Consider the following 17,724-nt stretch of genomic DNA (forward strand, 5'->3'; position numbering starts at 1 on the left):
CACTGAATTGCAGTAGGTGTGTATAATAGTTACGGTTCTGTGTCAGCTTGACTAGGCCAGGATTTCCAGTAGGTTTAGCAGTTGAGATATGCTTATTCCCATCATGATGAAACTTAATTCGGGCATAATTATTTCTATGATAAGTGGCTATGAGCAGTCAATCAATTAAAGGGATGCTTCCTTGGGGGTGTGGCCTGCTCCCAATATAATGGACACGTGAGTAAGATTCTCTCTCTCCTCTGCTGGGGACCTGGGACTCTACAATTGTAAGCCATTTCCTTGACAATAAACTTCTCTTTCTATATATACATATATGTTTCACTGGTTTCACCTCTCTAGAAAACCCAGCCTAAGACAGTGTGCAATGAGTTGGAGATAGTTAGTTATTTCTTTAGAACTCCTCACGGGGATGATAGCAGGTCTGGTTTGGAGGAATATTTTGGTAGTATGGGAGTGAGATTCTAGAAGACACAGACACTGTTGACTCTAGGTCAGGATTGCTGTCCTCTGCCACATTTGGGATACACAAGTCTGTTTCTCCTTGGGAAACCACAGTTCCAAACAAGATCCATTATGACTAAGGAAATGGCAGTTGGGCCTTCACCAAATGTTCCCCCCAGTGGTGTCATTCCAGCCAGTGCTGCAAAATACATTGAAAACTGTTAGCAGCATTGTTGTTAAGTGCTGTTGAGTTGGTTCCGACTCATAGTGACCTTATATCGGGTTTCTGAGGAGCAGCTGGTGGGTTTGAATCGTGAAACTTGTGGTTCAAACTGACTTTGTAGTCCAGTATATTATCCTTCAGCGCCATACCAGGACTCTTGTAAGCAGTATAGGAAGCTATTTTCTGCAGAGAATCCCGGCCAGGCTTTATGCCTTCTAGTATGGGGGCTGTCAAGAAACTGGTTGAGGAACAAAAAATCGCCCACCCAGACTCACTCAGGCTCTTATTTTCTGCCCCAACATTCCTAAATTTCTTTGCTGGAAACCTTCAGGTTTCTAATGTCATTTGCTGGACTATCCTCCACTGCCTTTGGATGGTGACTTAGTTGTCTCCATAACAAGCTCATAGTGTGTTGCTGTGGGTTAATGTGCCAGATTGTAAAGCCACATGAACCGCAAGGTTGGTGGTTCAAGCTCACCAGCTGCTCCTCGGAAACCCTATCCAGGGTCCCTATGGGTCAGAACCGACTCGATGGCACTTAACAACAACAACAACAACAACAACATAACTAGCTCATGTTCCTGATGAGAGGAAGAGTGGGAGGGACTTTTAGGAGAAGTAGATCTTGCTCAATTTAAGAGATGCCCAAAGCTGCATTTTGAATGAACTAGAACTTTCCACAGTATTCCCAGGTGGAGCTGTCTATCAAGCTGGGCTATCTCTTGACTGATACTTGATCTTCAGAAGATAATTAAAATTTGGGGGATCTGGTTGATTAATAGATGCTGCCTTTAGCCCAAAAGCAGATATGTGCTTTGAGTTGGACAGCTGTGACCATGAGGTGGTTCAGTGATACTGCTGAAGTAGGTTCTTAATACATGGCCTGAAGAGCTGGCCATTGTAGGAACATTTGTGCTGCCTATTCCCCTGCCCCTGAGGCCAGACAGCATCTCCTCAGTTACTGACGATCTCCTTTTCATGTAAGTGTGACCTTACCTCATCCTCTCTCCTTTTAGCACCCATACCTTCATGTTGACAATTGTGTTTGTCTTGTTCCTGACTTCAACTACAGCTTGCTCTTCCCCTGCAGCGGGGCCTAAACCCATGAGTGATGCTGAAGAAAGACTCCTTCCAAGGTTTGGCTAGGTCGGAGGGTGGGGAGCTTTTCGGGAATAACCTGGATGCTGGTTCTCTTTAAGACACACGTTTGGGGATAGCAAGGGAGAAGAGCCCATTGTCTTCTCTCAGTTCTCTCACTACTGCTGGGCTTGATGACTGTCTCTCCTCTTTCCAGGTTGGATTGGCACAATCTAATCCCTTCGTGGCTAAGACGACGCCACTTAGGGCTGCAGGCAAAAGGCCAGAACTTCATGCTGGAGGGGTCTGACTTCTGGATCTTAGGAGGCTCTGTACACTACTTCCGGGTGCCCAGGCAGTACTGGATGGACCGCTTGCTGAAGCTTAAGGCCTGTGGCTTAAATACCCTCACCACGTGAGTGCTGGCTCCAGCCCCATCACACCAACTGTAGTTGCCAAACAGGGGCTCCTGCCATCTACATCCTGGGCCCAGAGTCAAGGGCAAGTCCAGTTTGGGTTTTGTGTTAAGAAGGGATGAATCCCATCAGATCCCAAACATGAGTAACTTCTGTAAGTGAAAGCTTGGCTGGATTTTTTGAGGAAAAATATTGGAATTGGAATTAACCTAACCCCTCTGCTTAAGTCTAGAGGGTCAGATCCTCTTCCTCTCCCCTAACCTTCCCAGAACTCAAGATGAATGGAGACAATAAGATGTGAGATGTCAGTAAGGTCTAGAGAAATAGAGTTAGCAATGTTGTTGTACACAAGACTGTAGAGAAGGGAGTAAATATAGGAGAGAACTTCAAAAAGCTCATGGAAAAATTCCATTATCTTTTTTTTTAAATCAGTTTTATTTAAGAATTTCCAACATTGACAACTCTTACAAAAAGCATCCAAGCACAGGACACAGAACTGCAGCAAACAGCATTCTTCTGGGGAGCTAACAGACATTAGAACTTCCACCCTTCTTTGAGACACCCTGAGCTCACTGGTGAACTCCGCTTCCAAGTACTCCTGCAAAGCACACCACAAGCTCAGTCCATGTTCTCAACCCATCAGCTTCATTTCACTTTACCACACTTACATATCAGTAACAGAAGAGAACACATACCATACAGCATTCATAGCAGTTGACAAATGGGTAGGGGAAATACAAATACTGTTTCACTAACACATTCAACTTCCATTATCTTTTAATTCCATTTTTCCATAGACTTTTTGAAGGAGGTGAATACTATATCATGATTAATTTTTTTAACCCTTTGAATTATATAGCAAATAAATGTGATCTTCAAAATAGCTGCCATGAGAAATTGTTTTTTAGAGAAATCAAAAAGAGAAGCCTCTTTGGAATGATCTTAAAAATGCTGTGGCCTATCTTTCTAGCACCAAATACAGTGATTGGCACATGGTAATTATTCAAATAAAGGTCGAATGAATGAACAATTTAAAAAGTCTTAATCTTTTGTGGAGTTTAAAACTTTTTTTGGTTGCAAACTGATATTTGGATCCAAGTCTACGACATAAAGTGGGATATATAATAATATTCCATTTTCAGGCCCAAAAAAAGTGTGATTGTAAATCAAAGAGATGGATTTTTCTTGTGTTGCTTGTGAATCATCTTTGAAGATAATTCCCAAAAGGTGTTAGAGTTTGGGTATTTGAGTGGTGACAAAGTTCTTGAAACAACTGTGATACCTCTCAGAAAGACTGCTGTAAGGATCCATTTATTTGCATATGTAAATTCAAATAACACCTTATAGGACTCATGAATGGGTATTGTTAAGAATATTGCGGGATTAGCATTTTGCCTTACAAAGCAGGGCAATCTGTATTTGCTTAAAGAGAAAACTTTCAAGTCTGATTTGGAAGCAAAAAAGTCTTCTCTCCTTTCACTGTGCCTGTTTTCTCCAGTTGGAGAGGGCTCCACTGAAGGATGGGGTGGGTGGGGAGGATGGGAGTTGGGGGGTCTGTAGGCAGTGGAGCAGCTATTATCATTGCTATAAGATGTGAACTCATACCTTCTGCCTCTTGAGTCAGTCCCTTTCAAGACCCTACATTTCCTTATCTTCTCTTGAGTGTTGGTTGGTTGGTTGGTTAGGTGCCATGGAGTTGGTTCCGACTCATAGCGACCCTGTACAGGGTTTCCGAGGCTGTAAATCTTTAAGGGAGCAGAACAGCTGATAGCTTCTAACTGCTGACTGTAAGGTTTGCAGCCCGATTCATAATCACTATGCTACCAGAGCTCCTTCTCTTTAGAGTTAGAACCTCCATTTTGCTGCCTTTTGGAATCACGTGTATACCCGCTGTGGCACTGTGGGTTAGTGTTGGGCTGCAAAAGATGGTGAAAGCTCACCAGCCACTTCTTGGAAACCTTATACAGGGTCTCTATGAGTCAGGACAGACTCTATGGCACTTAACAACAACAACATCAGAAAAACTAGGGCTGACAACTGGCTTCTCTTTTTCTCCTACTTTTTTTTTTTTAATAAGTTATTTTTATTTATTGTTGTTGTTGAGAATATATACAGCAGAAATATATACCAATTCAAGTTCCTACATCTGCTAAACTACTGTTTGGTTTTAAAAAGACTTCAGGGGATAATTCTGGTTTAAGGCATAAAGATTATATTAGGGCTCTTTCCTATTTTTTAATTCTTTTCCTATGAAGTGACATCTTCTTGGAGAGAGAGAGAGATGACATAAATCTCTAATTTAGCATGTCTGTACCTCACACAAATCTTGTTGACATTCTCTCCCTTCCCCTGAGGTGAGCTGACATTAGGCTCCCCAGGACTTCCTTTGGGTTCTCTAAGGTTCCTTTTCATTAGTTGCCACTAAATCATGATGACCCTATCAATACTAAACAGAATGTTTGAGTTCATTCTGTAGGACCTTCCTGCATCTACACAGGGGCTTGTCTTCTAGCACTATATGGATAATGTTTTGTTATGATTCATAGGTTTTCATTGACTCATTTTGTGGATGGACCCAGTGGTTGCACCCATGGGCTCAGACATATCAGGAGTTGTGAGGATGGCACAGGATAGGGCAGTGTTTTATTCTACTGTGCATGGGATTGCTATGAGTTGGCATCGACTTGACAGCACCTAACAACAACAATAATTTTGGGAAGTAGTTTCAGGCCTTTCTTCCTAGCCTGTCTTAGTCTGGAAGCTCTGCTGAAATCTGTCCACCATGAGTGAACCTGCTGGTATTTGAAATACCAGGGGTTTAGCTTTCTGCATCATGGCAATATGCATATCACCGCAGTATGACAAATTGGCAGATGGGATGTAGTCGAGGCCCTGAGAGGTCTTCAGTCAGTTCTTGGTTCTAGTCCCAAAGGCATTAAGACAATGTATTTAAGAAACACATCTTCAATAGTGAGTGTTGGTTTTAGAGATAAAGAAGGTAATCTGGGATATGAAATGGAATGAGTTAAAAGTTCTTGCCTGTCATTATATTTCTATTACAGCTATGTTCCGTGGAACCTCCATGAGCCAGAAAGAAACAAGTTTGACTTCTCTGGAAACCTGGATCTGGAGTAGGTGTTGGTGTTACTTCTGCTGCCAGACCCTAGGTGGGACACAGAGAGGTGGCCACCTGGGATTCCTAAAGGACAATGATGCATTCCTGGAAGAGGTAGTCTGGAGTCTCAGGATGCTTGGAAAGGCTCAACACCTGGAACCAGATACTCTCTAAATGGACACCCCTGGTGGGGTGGGGTCTACAGCCTCTTTGCCAAGACTTCTTACTGTACCCACAGAGACTGCCCAAGACCCTGGAGGGAGGCATGAGTGCAGTGTGGGCCCATTACATGGCTGGGACAGGGGCTTTAATTCGGGGTCAGTTTCACTGTTATGACCTCACTATCACCTTCTGTGAGTCTTTCATTAAACCCCCATGAGTCTGTGCAAATAGTGAAAAGCCCATTCCCAAGGATACCCCTACCTTTGTAGTCCCTTCTCTGCTGGTCAGAGGCTGCAGTGTTTGCTTCACTGACTTTGTCCCTCTGGTTGAAAGAGTGCAGTGAGGCTAGGAGGTAACAGCTCCCCCTCTACACACCTACTCTTGAATTCTGTGCACCATGCTGGGCAAACTTCCTCTCTCCTCTATGATTTGGATTCCCTCCACCCAGCACTCCAGCCTCAGCTCTGCCTTCATAGAGTCACTGACCCTGTCTTCCTCCCTAGGGCCTTTATCTGGATGGCAGCGGAGCTTGGACTCTGGGTGATTCTGCGTCCAGGCCCCTATATCTGCAGTGAGATTGACCTTGGGGGCTTGCCCAGGTGAGCAAGGCAGGGAATGGCCTCAAGCCACAGTCTTGTGTTCTGCAAAATGCTAATCACAAAAACAGGTCCATTGTATTTTTAAAGCACATGATTCCATTCTGTACTATATTTCAGAATAAGTAGAGCCCGAAAAGAATCACTTGAAATAATGTGATAATAATTTCCCAGTAAAAATCCAGTCTCTCCCCCCACCCCCAAACCCCGCTCCCCCATGTATCCAACAGCAGATGGAAGAGTTGGCCACTTCCAAGGCATTTTACTTCATCAGGGTTCTACTATTTAGTTGAAACTGCAGCAAAGTTGGTTAACTTTGCAAGAAACTCACTTTCTCTGTCCATAAAATAGGAAAAATACAACCTGTCTTGTCGATTTCTCAGGAATGTTATCAATATTTCTGAAAAGTTACATCTTCAAATCACAGACATTAATTTACTTTATCTTACGTGTAGTAGCAGGAGAATCTCTTATTGGAATAGAAACCTGAATAAGAATCATCCCTAGTTGCCCTAATTGAGGTCATTATTTCCTAGTAACAGCGTTTCTTGTTGGTATCGAAGTCTTCACCATCCTTACACTGCACCAGATGGTTAGACTCCCTCCCAGGAGGCCAGAAAGCAGTCCTGTGTGTTGTGAGCAATCCTGGGGGAGCAGCCTCTCACAGCACAGCTGCACAATGCCACTTGTTTTCCATATCCAGTATGACTTGACTTAGCCCTTCCCTGAGGGCACTGTGGGTTTTGTCCTGTTCCTCCACATCTCTGTGTTGTCCTGGCTGGCACTTAGAGCAGCCCAGAGAGGCCCCTGACCTATGGATAAGAAATTGGGGCACCTTGGTCAGAGCTTTCCTTGGGCTCAGCAGGGCCGACCACACTAGGAAGACAGGATCTAATAGTCATAATTCAGAAGCATGTCACTAACACATAGGCCTCACCTGTGCCTGATTGCTGCTAAAGGTACAGACACAAGGGACACCTACCTAAGGAAGCATCTGGGAGCACTGAACAACAGACAGGATGCTAAAACTGAGAGGGAACAAAAAACTAGGCTATGGGGGTATTTGTGGAGGTACTAACCTGAAAGAAACAACTCTCTCCTCATCCGTCTTTACCTGGAATAAAAGGTTACCTTTCTGACCTGGTTCAGGAATTCCAGACCAGGGCAAGAGAAGCATTAAGACTTTTGTTAGAAAAGTGATTTCTGAGAATTTCATGTATGAAAGGAAAATATCATGGAATGAATCCCTGGTACTCTCTTCATCTGTGGAGGTTTGTGACCACAATACTTAAGTTATAAGAAGCTCATCTTTTTGCTCATGGCTCCTTTCTGGGCTGAGCTTTGCATAGCTGGTGGGGCTGTGAAAATGCATGAGCAAGACAGCAGAGTTGCATCTCTTGACTCAGTCTCAAGCCTATTTTTCTGGGAGATGGGGAAAGGTGGGCCGAGTCTGTGTTTTTCTCTGTCCTCAGTGGTCCCTGGCCCATTTTGTAAGCAAATTACAATGTCAATGATGAAAACTGGGTTGGAATGGAATTCTTTGACTGGGTCCAATGAAGAACTTCTCTCACTTTGACCTGTAACCCTGCTGTGAAGTGGGAATTATGGTCCCTGCTGGGGCTGGTGTCCTTTAGTAGTGACACAGTGATGGCTTCATGCTCTGGCAGGTTTTGAACAGTCCCCTCACTTTAGGACTGGAAGGAATTACCGAGGGGTGAGATGAATATGAAGCTGCTCCTATTTTACTCTATTGTAACCGTGTCCCGTTCAAGTCACAGACAGTGAAACTAATACTCCCTCTTCTTGCTCCAAGCTGGCTACTGCAAGACCCTGACATGAAGCTGAGAACCACGTACAAGGGCTTTACTGAGGCTGTGGACCACTATTTTGATCACCTGATGTCCAGGGTGGTCCCACTCCAGGTAAAAGCTGACTCATTCCTTTCTTCTTTGTTTGCCTTCCTGTTGGTAGTACATAGTCTTTGACTAGCTTTCGGCCAAGGGTTTCCCCAAGCCTTTTGACACAGCAACACAAACTTCCTCACTGCCTGATTATTGGCCTGATGATTTATAATGAGGGTGTCAAACCAGTTCAAACTGGTTCAGCCATAACCTGTGGAAGTGAAATCAGGACTGACTGGAATTTGCAAAATATGGGTGCCTAGTACAATCACTAAGGAGCTCTCGTAGCATAGTGGTTACGAATCAGGCTGCTAACCTCATAGTCAGATGTTTGAAACTACCAGCTGTTCCGCGGGAGAAAGATGAGGCTTTCTGCTCCTATAAAGATTTACAGCCTCAGAAACCCTGTAAAGGGGTGCTGTGAGTCGGAAGCGATTCCATGGCACATAAGAACACCACCACCAACAACAAGTACAGTCACTGGAATGGGAAAAGTCATGGGTAAAAGTCTTGGAATGGGAGTCTAGGAAGAGGTATAGTGGGCCCTTTCTGGAGCTTGATGCACGAGGTTGGACTATTGATAGGACTGTGGACAGCAAAACACAAAGTAGTGCAACCAGCTGTGACCTTTGAGTAGGTCACTGATGTTTCAGTCTCTGTTGATTAGGATATTTGGTTGCTATGCAACACACACAGCATTGCCCTTGTTTTCTAAGAGAGAGATTATGTTCTAGCAGGACGTCGAGCATAATTTTCTTGTTCTGGGTTGTTCTAGGCACTTGCATTTGTAAATTTCAATATGCCCTTAGCGGCCCTTCATCAGCCATGAACGAACCATAAATGAACAAATCATTGTGTTATTAGTATTTACTTACAACTGGGTGGAAGACAGTAACTTAGTCTGTGAAGTAGAAAAAGGCAGATATAAAGTTGTAGAAAAACTCTCAAGAGTCACAGGAAGAACTGGTTTTGGGGCAAGCATCTTAAGCTCATGGACTAATTATAAGCAATGCACAAGTCATATTAGGAATAATTAACACAGTTGCTTGTGTAAAATGAAAGAATCAGATTAAACCTGAGCACATCAAGAAAAAAATTAGTATGTCAATGAAAAATATGACATTAATTCTGTTCACAGAGTGTATGTTCGGACCGAACCTAGATCAAAGGGGAGTGTTTGATCATTCACACTTGACTCCCAGTTATATGTGAAATTTTAAATCTCCAATGAATATTATTTTTAATATAAGTATATCTCAAATCATAGGACATACTTATACTAAAACCTACTTACTGTCTTCTAAAATTCAAATGGAACTGGGTGTCCTGTGTTTTCATTTGCCAATTCTGACAATCCTGATCTTGTCGGAAGCAAGAAGTGAGGAAGTTATTTGCCTAAGTTATTCAGACAAGATCAGCTTTCTGGAGTTGTTTAACTACAGCTGACCCAGCAGGTTGTAGTTGTAGGTTGGGTAGTAGAGGTACAGGTGGGAACAGTAGAGAAAGTCCTGCAAGGAATCCTTAATCACAGAAACTGAATACCAGGCCTTTTGAGACTATTGCTTTCAAATGGAGCATTTTATTAGTAATTAGTAATAAAAACCCAAGCCAACTCCCATCTAGTCAATTGTCATGTTGTTGTTGTTGTTACATGCCGTCAAGTTGGTTCTGACTTATAGTAATCCTCTATAGGGTTTCTGAGGAGCAACTGGTGAGTTTGAACTGCCAACCTTGCAGTTCAACCTGACTTTGCAGTCCAGTGCTTATCTATTGACCCTTTATAAGGTTTTTGAGATTGTAATTTATATGAACAGACAGATTGATTTTTCTCCGTTGGAGCAGCTGGTGGTTTTGATTAATTGATCTTGGGGTTAGCAGTCTAACTCCTAACCCACAACACCACATTACTTTAATTAGTAATGTTGCTATTAAGTGATGAAGAGTTGGTTCCAACTCAGTCGAGCAGCTGGCGGGTTTGAACTGCTGACCTTGCTGTTAGCAGTGGTGGTGGTTGTATGCCACTGAGTCAGTTTTGACTCATACTGAGTCATAGTGACCCCGTACAGGGTTTCCAAGGCTGTAAATTTTTATGGGAGCAGAAAGTCTCATCCTTCTCCCATGAAACGACTGGACTGGTAGATTCGAACTTCTGACCTTGTGGCTATAAGCCCTACTCATAATCCACTATGCTACCAGGGCTCCTTCCTAATTAGTAATGTTATTATTTTTATTTAGTGCCATTGAATCGGCTCTGACACATAGTTAACTCGTATATCGTTTCCTAGGAGTGGCTGTTGAGTTTGAACCGCTGATCTTGCAATTCAAACCGACCTTGCAGTCCAGTGCCAGACCAGGACCCTAATTAGTAATGGGCGGTGCATTTAGGTATTCCAGTTCCCTCTGCCAACTCAGTTTCTGATTTTTTATCTTTTCTTGTAGTACAAGCTTGGAGGACCCATTATTGCTGTTCAGGTAGAGAATGAATATGGTTCCTATTACAAAGACCCAGCCTATATGCCATACGTCAAGAAGGTAAGAGCAAATCGATTTGTTTCTTACTTGTATTTTGATCATTTCTACACATAGCAGAGACTTCTGACCTTCCTTTGATTTGACCTCTTCCCCCAGGGCTCTTCCTAAGAGGGAGTGGGTGAGGAAGCTCTGTTCAAGCCTTAGCTTCTTCCCACGTTTGCTCTGCATGGCTTTAATTAAGCTTTTTTGTTCAACATAGGGAAATCATTGTGTTATTAGTATTTACTTACAACTGGGCGGAAGACAGAGTAACTTAATCTGTGAAGTAGAAAAAGGCAGATATAAAGTAGTAGAAAAACTCTCAAGAGTCAAAATAACAATAATAAAAAGGATAATTTATTTAGCATTTTTACATGGTAATTTCACATTATAATGCCATTGTATGCCTAATCAGCTTATTAATACAAGTTGAGAAGAGACATTTAAATATATTCATAACCATAAAATATCATAGATTATTAATACTATTGAACAAGTATGTTTTTAAGCTCTAAGTCTAAGATTATGATAACTTTTTCTGCTCCTATCATAATCTGTTTTGGGCTCCTGGTGTGGGGTTGTAGGATTAGCACTGGACTTCGAGCCACAGAGTCAGCAGTTCAAACCTACCTGCTGCTCCTCGGGAACCCTATACAGGGTCACTATGAGTTGGAACCAACTCGACGGCGCTTAACAACAACTGCTACGTGTTCTGTCTTATTTCTTTGAAGAATGGCACACATTTATAGAGCTATGAGAATTATCTGAGTTTCTTTCTCCTCCCAGTCTATTAACATTTTTGTCACATATGTGAATTTCTGCTAATTTAATGAGTAATAGGAGTCCTGGTGTGGTGCTGTGTGTTAATGTGTCAGACTGCAAAGTCGTTTGAACTGCAAGGTCTGTGGTTCAAGCTCACCAGCTTGGAAACCCTATACGGGGTCGCTATGGGTCAGAATCGACTCTATGGCACTTAACAACAACAAGGAGTACCTTAAGTGGCTGTCACATGTATGTCAAGAGTGGATTATTGTTTTATTTGTTCGCTCTGATATACTCATCCATATTCGCTAATGCTTTGTTACTGCTTTCTAGATTTTTATTAATTGCCTATACTTTCTTGACTTCAGGTTTACAGACCCTAAACATTTATATAGAAAATATTTCTCAGCATGCATATTGCCAGTGTTTTTCATATTGATTAGTTTTTATTTTAATATGTTTTTCCTATTTATTCATTAATGTACTCAGTTGTTATTTTTTGAGTACCTACTATGTGGCAGTTACAACGTGGAACGAGGGAGATCATTGCTGATGTCTGATGCATCTTGGCTGAAAGCAGAGAATATCAGAAAGATGTTTACCTGTGCTTTATTGACTACGCAAAGGCTTTCGATTGTGTGGATCATGACAAGCTATGGACAACATTGCGAAGTATGGGTATTCCAGAACACTTAATTGTGCTCATGAGGAATCTGTACCTGGACCAATAGGCAGTTGTTCGAATAGAACATGGGAACACTGAATGTTTTAAAATTAAGAAAGGTGTGCGACAGGGTTGTATTCTTTCACCATATTTATTCAACTTGTATGCTGAGCAAATAATATGAGAAGCTGGGTTCAATGAAGAAAAACATGGCATCAGGATTGGAGGAAGACTCATTAACAACTTGCGATATGCAGATGATACAACCTTGCTTGCTGAAAGTGAAGAGGACTTTAAACATTTACTGGTAAAGATCAAAGAGCACAGCCTTCGGTATGGATTACATCTCAATGTAAAGAATACAAAAATCCTTACCACTGGACCAATAAACAACATTGTTATCAATGGAGAAAAGATTGAAGTTATCAAGGACTTTATTCTTCTTGGATCACCTGTCAACACTCATGGAAGCAGTAGTCAAGAAATCAAATGACGTATTGCATTAGGCAAATCTGCTGCACAGGAACTTTTTAAAGTGTTGAAGAGCAAAGATGTCAGCTTGAGGACTAAGGTGTGCCTGACCCGAGCCATGGTATTTTCAATAACCTCATATGCATGTGAAAGCTGGACAGTGAATTAGGAAGACCGTAGAATAATTGATGCTTTTGAGTTATGGTGTTGGAGGAGAATATCGAAAGTGCCATGGGTTGCCAGAAGAACCAATAGATCCGTTTTGGAAGAAGTGCAGCCAGAGTGCTCCTTAGTGGCCAAACTTTATCTCTCATACTTTGGACATATAATCAGGAGGAACCAGTCACTGGAGAAGGATGTCATGTTTAGTAAGGTGGAGGGTCAGAGAAAAAGAGGAAGACCCTCAACGAGATGGATTGGCCAAGTGGCAGCATCGATGGACTCAAGCCTGGCAACAGTAGTAAGGTTGGCTCAGGATTGGGCAGTGTTTCGTTCTGCTGTGCATAATGTTGCTATGGGTTGGTACTGACTTGATCACACCTAACAACAACAATTATGTGACAGATACTATCGTAAACTCAGTAAACACCCCTCTTTTTTTTTTTAAGTTTTTTTTTTTTCTTCAGTTCTCAAAACTTGCCTCCCTTTCATGTTTGACCAAAGCACCAATTCAGTTCTTGAGAATTGTAGAGTTACTTAGTGGCACTTGACTAATTGTCTGGAATATTTGTGGGCTATGGTGTGACTGTGGGTCTAATGGTTTTCTTATATAGACACCACATTTCCCAACAGCATTTATTGATTAATGAGTCCTTACTTCATATTTTCATTTCAACAGGGTTGTCCCTCATCTGCTCTTTATTGATTGATTGAGTCTAATTTGAGGGCTGCAGTTCTCCTGTATGGGTATGGCTTTTTGCAGATGCTTTACTGAGCAGTCACACTGACCACCCAGTGGTGTTGCCGGGCTAAGGAAAATGCATTTCACCTAGTTGTGAGGCACCAGTCCTTCCTTGGCTGCACAGTGGCTTCACTGACATTTTAAAGCTCCCTGTGCCCAGCTCTGTACTGTGCTAATCAAATCCGGATTTCTGGGTGGTACTCGGGCATCTGAGTCCCATGTGGGACTGAGCTTGAGAAGCATTGATTCAATATGGTCTCAATTGGGTCAGGGGAGTGCAGAGACTGAGTAGGAATGGAAAGAATAATCGTAATATTCGAAAGAGCAGTGATCTAGAATCAGTGACTTAATTTTTCTGGGTCTATAAGTACTTACCCCTTTGCATTGTGATATTATGGGAGTCGTTCATAAACCAGACTTGTATAGAGTCTGTAGAATTGGTTTTGAAAGACTTTGGAGTTCAGCCACAGTATGAGTTGTAAAAATGCAAATAAGCCTCAGACATCACACCCAATTTAAGGTGGCCTTGATTTCGGCCTTAACACCCTGAACAGTGTGTCTCTTGAGTCACATACAGATTAATTTTCTATCCAAAGACTTATAGGTTTCTGCTGCTTGTAGGTTCCTATCCACTCTCCCTCCCTTCTCTGGAAACCACTCTTTATAGGGAACAAGGGTGCCTTCAGGAAGTGTGGCACTGCTAACGCTGGAAACTGGAGAGGAACTCTCTGATGATGCAGCCCCAACCACAGGACCTGGACGAGAGCACACTTCCAGCTCCTTCTCTTTGATTAGCACAAGTGGTCCCAGTCAGGCCCAGGTGGGGCACTTCTCCACCACACCTCATTCTAGTGGATGCCTCTTGGGGCCCTAGAGCGTCAGCTGCTGTTTACTTACGCAGCTGCAGAAAAGGAGGCTTCACAGAAGAGGAGGAGAGCTTGCAGCTCGTTCAGTCCTGGCTCCCTGGTGTCTGGAGAAAGGGGCTGGTGTCTGAGGCAGTGGGCAAAAGCAGCCTCAGCCCCCAGACCCTGCCAGCTGGAGGCCCCTCAGAGGCCCCTTCCTGAGCTGTTGTGGTTTTTCCCTCTGGTGCTGGATGGCTATAGACACAGCATAGGATGGCCAAGGGCAGTGTGCCTCAACCTTCCAAGTCTTAGTTTTATCATGTGCAACGTGGAGACCAGAACACCTTTTTATAGACTTCTGTGAGAACTGGGTGCTGTCACCAGATTTGGTATGTCGCTACTGCTCAGTAGATACTAATTATTGCTTACTCCACTGATACGGAGTCAATTAAATGCTTGTGAAAACTCACATATAAATTGTGAAGATGATGATTATCCATGTGTATGCCATCTCAACCCACTTGAGGCTGTATGTATACCGTAGGAATCTAAGTAAATATGTGTCAAGTATCAATGCATGACTGGGTGGGTAATTGCGAGATAGATCCATGACTTTTGATGAAAGTTCCCATGGCTTAAAGTCCCGTAGCTTAAACTGTCACTGAGGGTGACAGCCCTTTCCAGCAGCCAAGGTTAGGCACATGTGACATTCACCCACCAGATTCTCTCTCTCTCTGCCTCCCCTATTTCCTAACAAATTCAGCTGAAGTAAGCAGTCTTATTCTAATAGCTGCTGGGACAGTTACTGGAAGAGTCCCTTGCTGGGGTCCCTGTGCCTCAGGGCACAGCCAGAAGGCTTCAGGGTCTGGTCCATATCTCATGTAGCCCACTTGCCTGAAAAATGAAGATCCACTGTGGAGTTGAGGAAGACAGTCTATTGCCAAGTGCTTAGCAGAAGACCTGGGACTAGTAAATGATCCACAAGTGCTAACAGCTCTCATCTGTGATCATAGTGCTTACCACCCCTCAAGCACGGTGTGTACTCATACCTCTTACCAACCCTTAAGCACGGTGTGTGCTCATACCTCTTGGTGCCTTTGGCATTAGCTCTCAGTGTTTCCCGCAGCATCAGGTTGTGGTTGCTGTTAAGTGCCGTCGAGTCAATCCCGACCCATAGCGACCCTGTATAGGGTTTCCAAGGAGCAGCTGGTGAGCTTGGACCACTGACCTTGCAGTTCAAATGACTTTGCATTCTGACGCATTAGCCCACAGTGGTTCCATAAAATGCTATGGGCATGTGAGTTCCTGGTTCAGCCTTGCTGGACTGGATATGGGAGAGTGCTGGCTGCTTGCTCCTGGTATGGGTTGAGGGGCTTAGGTGGGTGCTGTCCTGGAGGCCCTGACCACTATAGAACCTAGTGGGCAGTGTTAGGTGACCATGTGGCAGTGGTTCTGCAGCACTGCCCTCTGGGTAGGCCTATCAGACACAGCGTACCAGTTAGATAGGAACCGCGTCCAGATCAGGAGTGACTAAGGTCACCCAGCACGTGACAGCCTTTTCTTTGTTATGACTAGAATTGGGGATTTCCTGAATGCAGTGGGACAGAAAAGTACATACTTTATTTCATTTCTGTCACTTTTCCTCAGCAGGCTGCCCACCCAGCTGCTTGACACTTTGAGGATGCTTTAAGGAGTAAGGACAGACTTCGATAACGTCTCCTTTTCCCCACAGGCCTTAGAGGATCGAGGCATTGTGGAGCTGCTTTTCACCTCAGACAACAAGGATGGCCTGAGCAAGGGAGTTGTCCATGGAGGTACTACATGGGGATTGTGCAGGAGAGCCATCGTCTGGATAGGTCTGGCTCACTGATGCCTGCTCTTCTCCTGTTTTCATAGCGCGGGTCCTGAAGCTTTGGTCTTAAAAGAATCAGAGAGTCCACATCAGAGATGGCTCTGTAGGACCCAGCCTTGTAGCTGGTCTCCCATGTCTGCTGGTCACTCCTGACCTTTTGTACTCAGGACTCAAGCAGTACTCTTCAGACCCAAGGTCAGGGGATGGTGGGGTAGAATCTGAACAGGCCATGGGGCTGAGCACACGAAACACTGGGCGATTGTGAGAGTGGTTTACTCAGAGCCTGACAAAATCTTATGGATAACTGACCTTTTCTCAAGGGTCCACCATGGCCTTCACAGGTTTGAGTATGGGGCTGGGCAGGTGGGTGCAGTGTAGGTGGTAAGGCTGTCTTTAATCCCCAGCATCAGTATCTCTGCTGTTCCTTCTTATTACTCTAGATGGGTTGGCCAAGCTGAGTTTCCGGCCTGAACAGCCCACACTTTGGCATTGAATCCTTTGTCCTCTCTTGCTCAGGCAGTTTCCCCTTCTGTCTTATATCCCTACATCGATTCTCTCTACTGGGTCATTGCCATCTATATGTAAGCATATTATTTCTCCCTTCTAAGAACTATCTTATTTTCATGTTGTCCAGAGATTGTTCTAGTTCTCTGTTCCCCTTCACCATCCATACTCAATCCTTTTCCATGGGTTCTCTCTTAAGCCATTTTCATCATGCCTCTTTCTCACCTCAGTCACCAGTGAGTTCTGCATATAAATGTGAATTCCTAGTACTGATCACTTTGGACTTGTCTGATTTTATTTGGCAGAGATCACAACCTTTGTTTCTTGAAATAGTCCTCATTTCGCTGCCAGAACACATTGTTTTCTGTTTTCTGCTGGCCACCTTTCACCTCCCTGGTCTCTCAATGTTGAAATTCTGTGTGGCTCTCTCCTTGGAGTTCTCACCTAGATTCATGTCATCAAATGCTTTCTATGTGCTGTTGAGTCTGACATTTATGTCTCCATCCCCTGGGACTTTTCCCTGCATCCCTCTGCCACCTGATACCCTCACGGGGATATCTGATTGGCTTCTCAAGTGTGACAAGCTTAGCGCTGAACTTCTGAGGCTTCCTCTCTCCAAAAACCTGTTCAACGTTTTCAACAGTCTCCCTTTTATTAGTCAATTGTAGCTCCAGTTTTGCTCCCTTTGTACATAGTTATTCTGGCCTCCTGACATACAGTCCATCACCAAATCCATTGGTTTTATCTTTAAACTGTTTCCAGAGTTCAAATGCTTTGCCACCTTAAGTTTATGATGTTTCACACTTGGCATTATTACAGTAGCACTTTAATTGACCTCTTTTTGTTGCCTGCCCTGCAACTTTTGTTCAGCAGAGCAGCCTGTGCGCACCTTGTAACATGTAGCTCAGATCATCTCACCACCGCTTGAGCGTGGAGGGCTCCCAGCCTTGTGAACAGAGAAAACCTGGATCATGAGAATGTCCTAGGAAGCTGGCCCCTACCCTTGCCCTTGGGACCTGGTGACCTCCTGCTGTCTTGGCTGCCACCCTCCTTCCTCTGTGCTGCAGCGTGGACATCCAGGACACGCTCCAGCATCAGTGACTTGGCACTTATGCTATTTCCACATCGTTCCATGGTTTATTCCCACACTTCCTTCATGTCTTTTCTCAAATGCTGCCTTCTCTGATTGCTGTCTTTAAACCTGCAAATCCCTTTCCAGTTCACTTGGTCCTTTCTCCCTGTGGCTTTATTTTTCTTCATAGCATTTATTGCCCCCAAATACTCTG

General features: G+C 43.6%; 1 protein-coding gene across 1 annotated transcript in view; it reads left to right on the forward strand.

Annotated features, from left to right (window-relative positions):
* GLB1L2 (galactosidase, beta 1-like 2) overlaps positions 1-17,724 on the forward strand; it is a 48,524-nt gene that overhangs the window by 16,263 nt on the left and 14,537 nt on the right. Inside the window, exons 2-7 of the mRNA XM_006871018.1 lie at positions 1,959-2,156; positions 5,220-5,288; positions 5,938-6,033; positions 7,844-7,952; positions 10,371-10,463; positions 15,815-15,896. Coding sequence (XP_006871080.1) covers positions 1,959-2,156; positions 5,220-5,288; positions 5,938-6,033; positions 7,844-7,952; positions 10,371-10,463; positions 15,815-15,896 — 647 coding nt within the window. The remainder of the gene's footprint in view (positions 1-1,958; positions 2,157-5,219; positions 5,289-5,937; positions 6,034-7,843; positions 7,953-10,370; positions 10,464-15,814; positions 15,897-17,724) is intronic.

The sequence above is a fragment of the Chrysochloris asiatica genome, unplaced genomic scaffold, assembly GCF_000296735.1.
Source record: "Chrysochloris asiatica unplaced genomic scaffold, ChrAsi1.0 scaffold00158, whole genome shotgun sequence".
NCBI lineage: Eukaryota > Metazoa > Chordata > Mammalia > Afrosoricida > Chrysochloridae > Chrysochloris > Chrysochloris asiatica.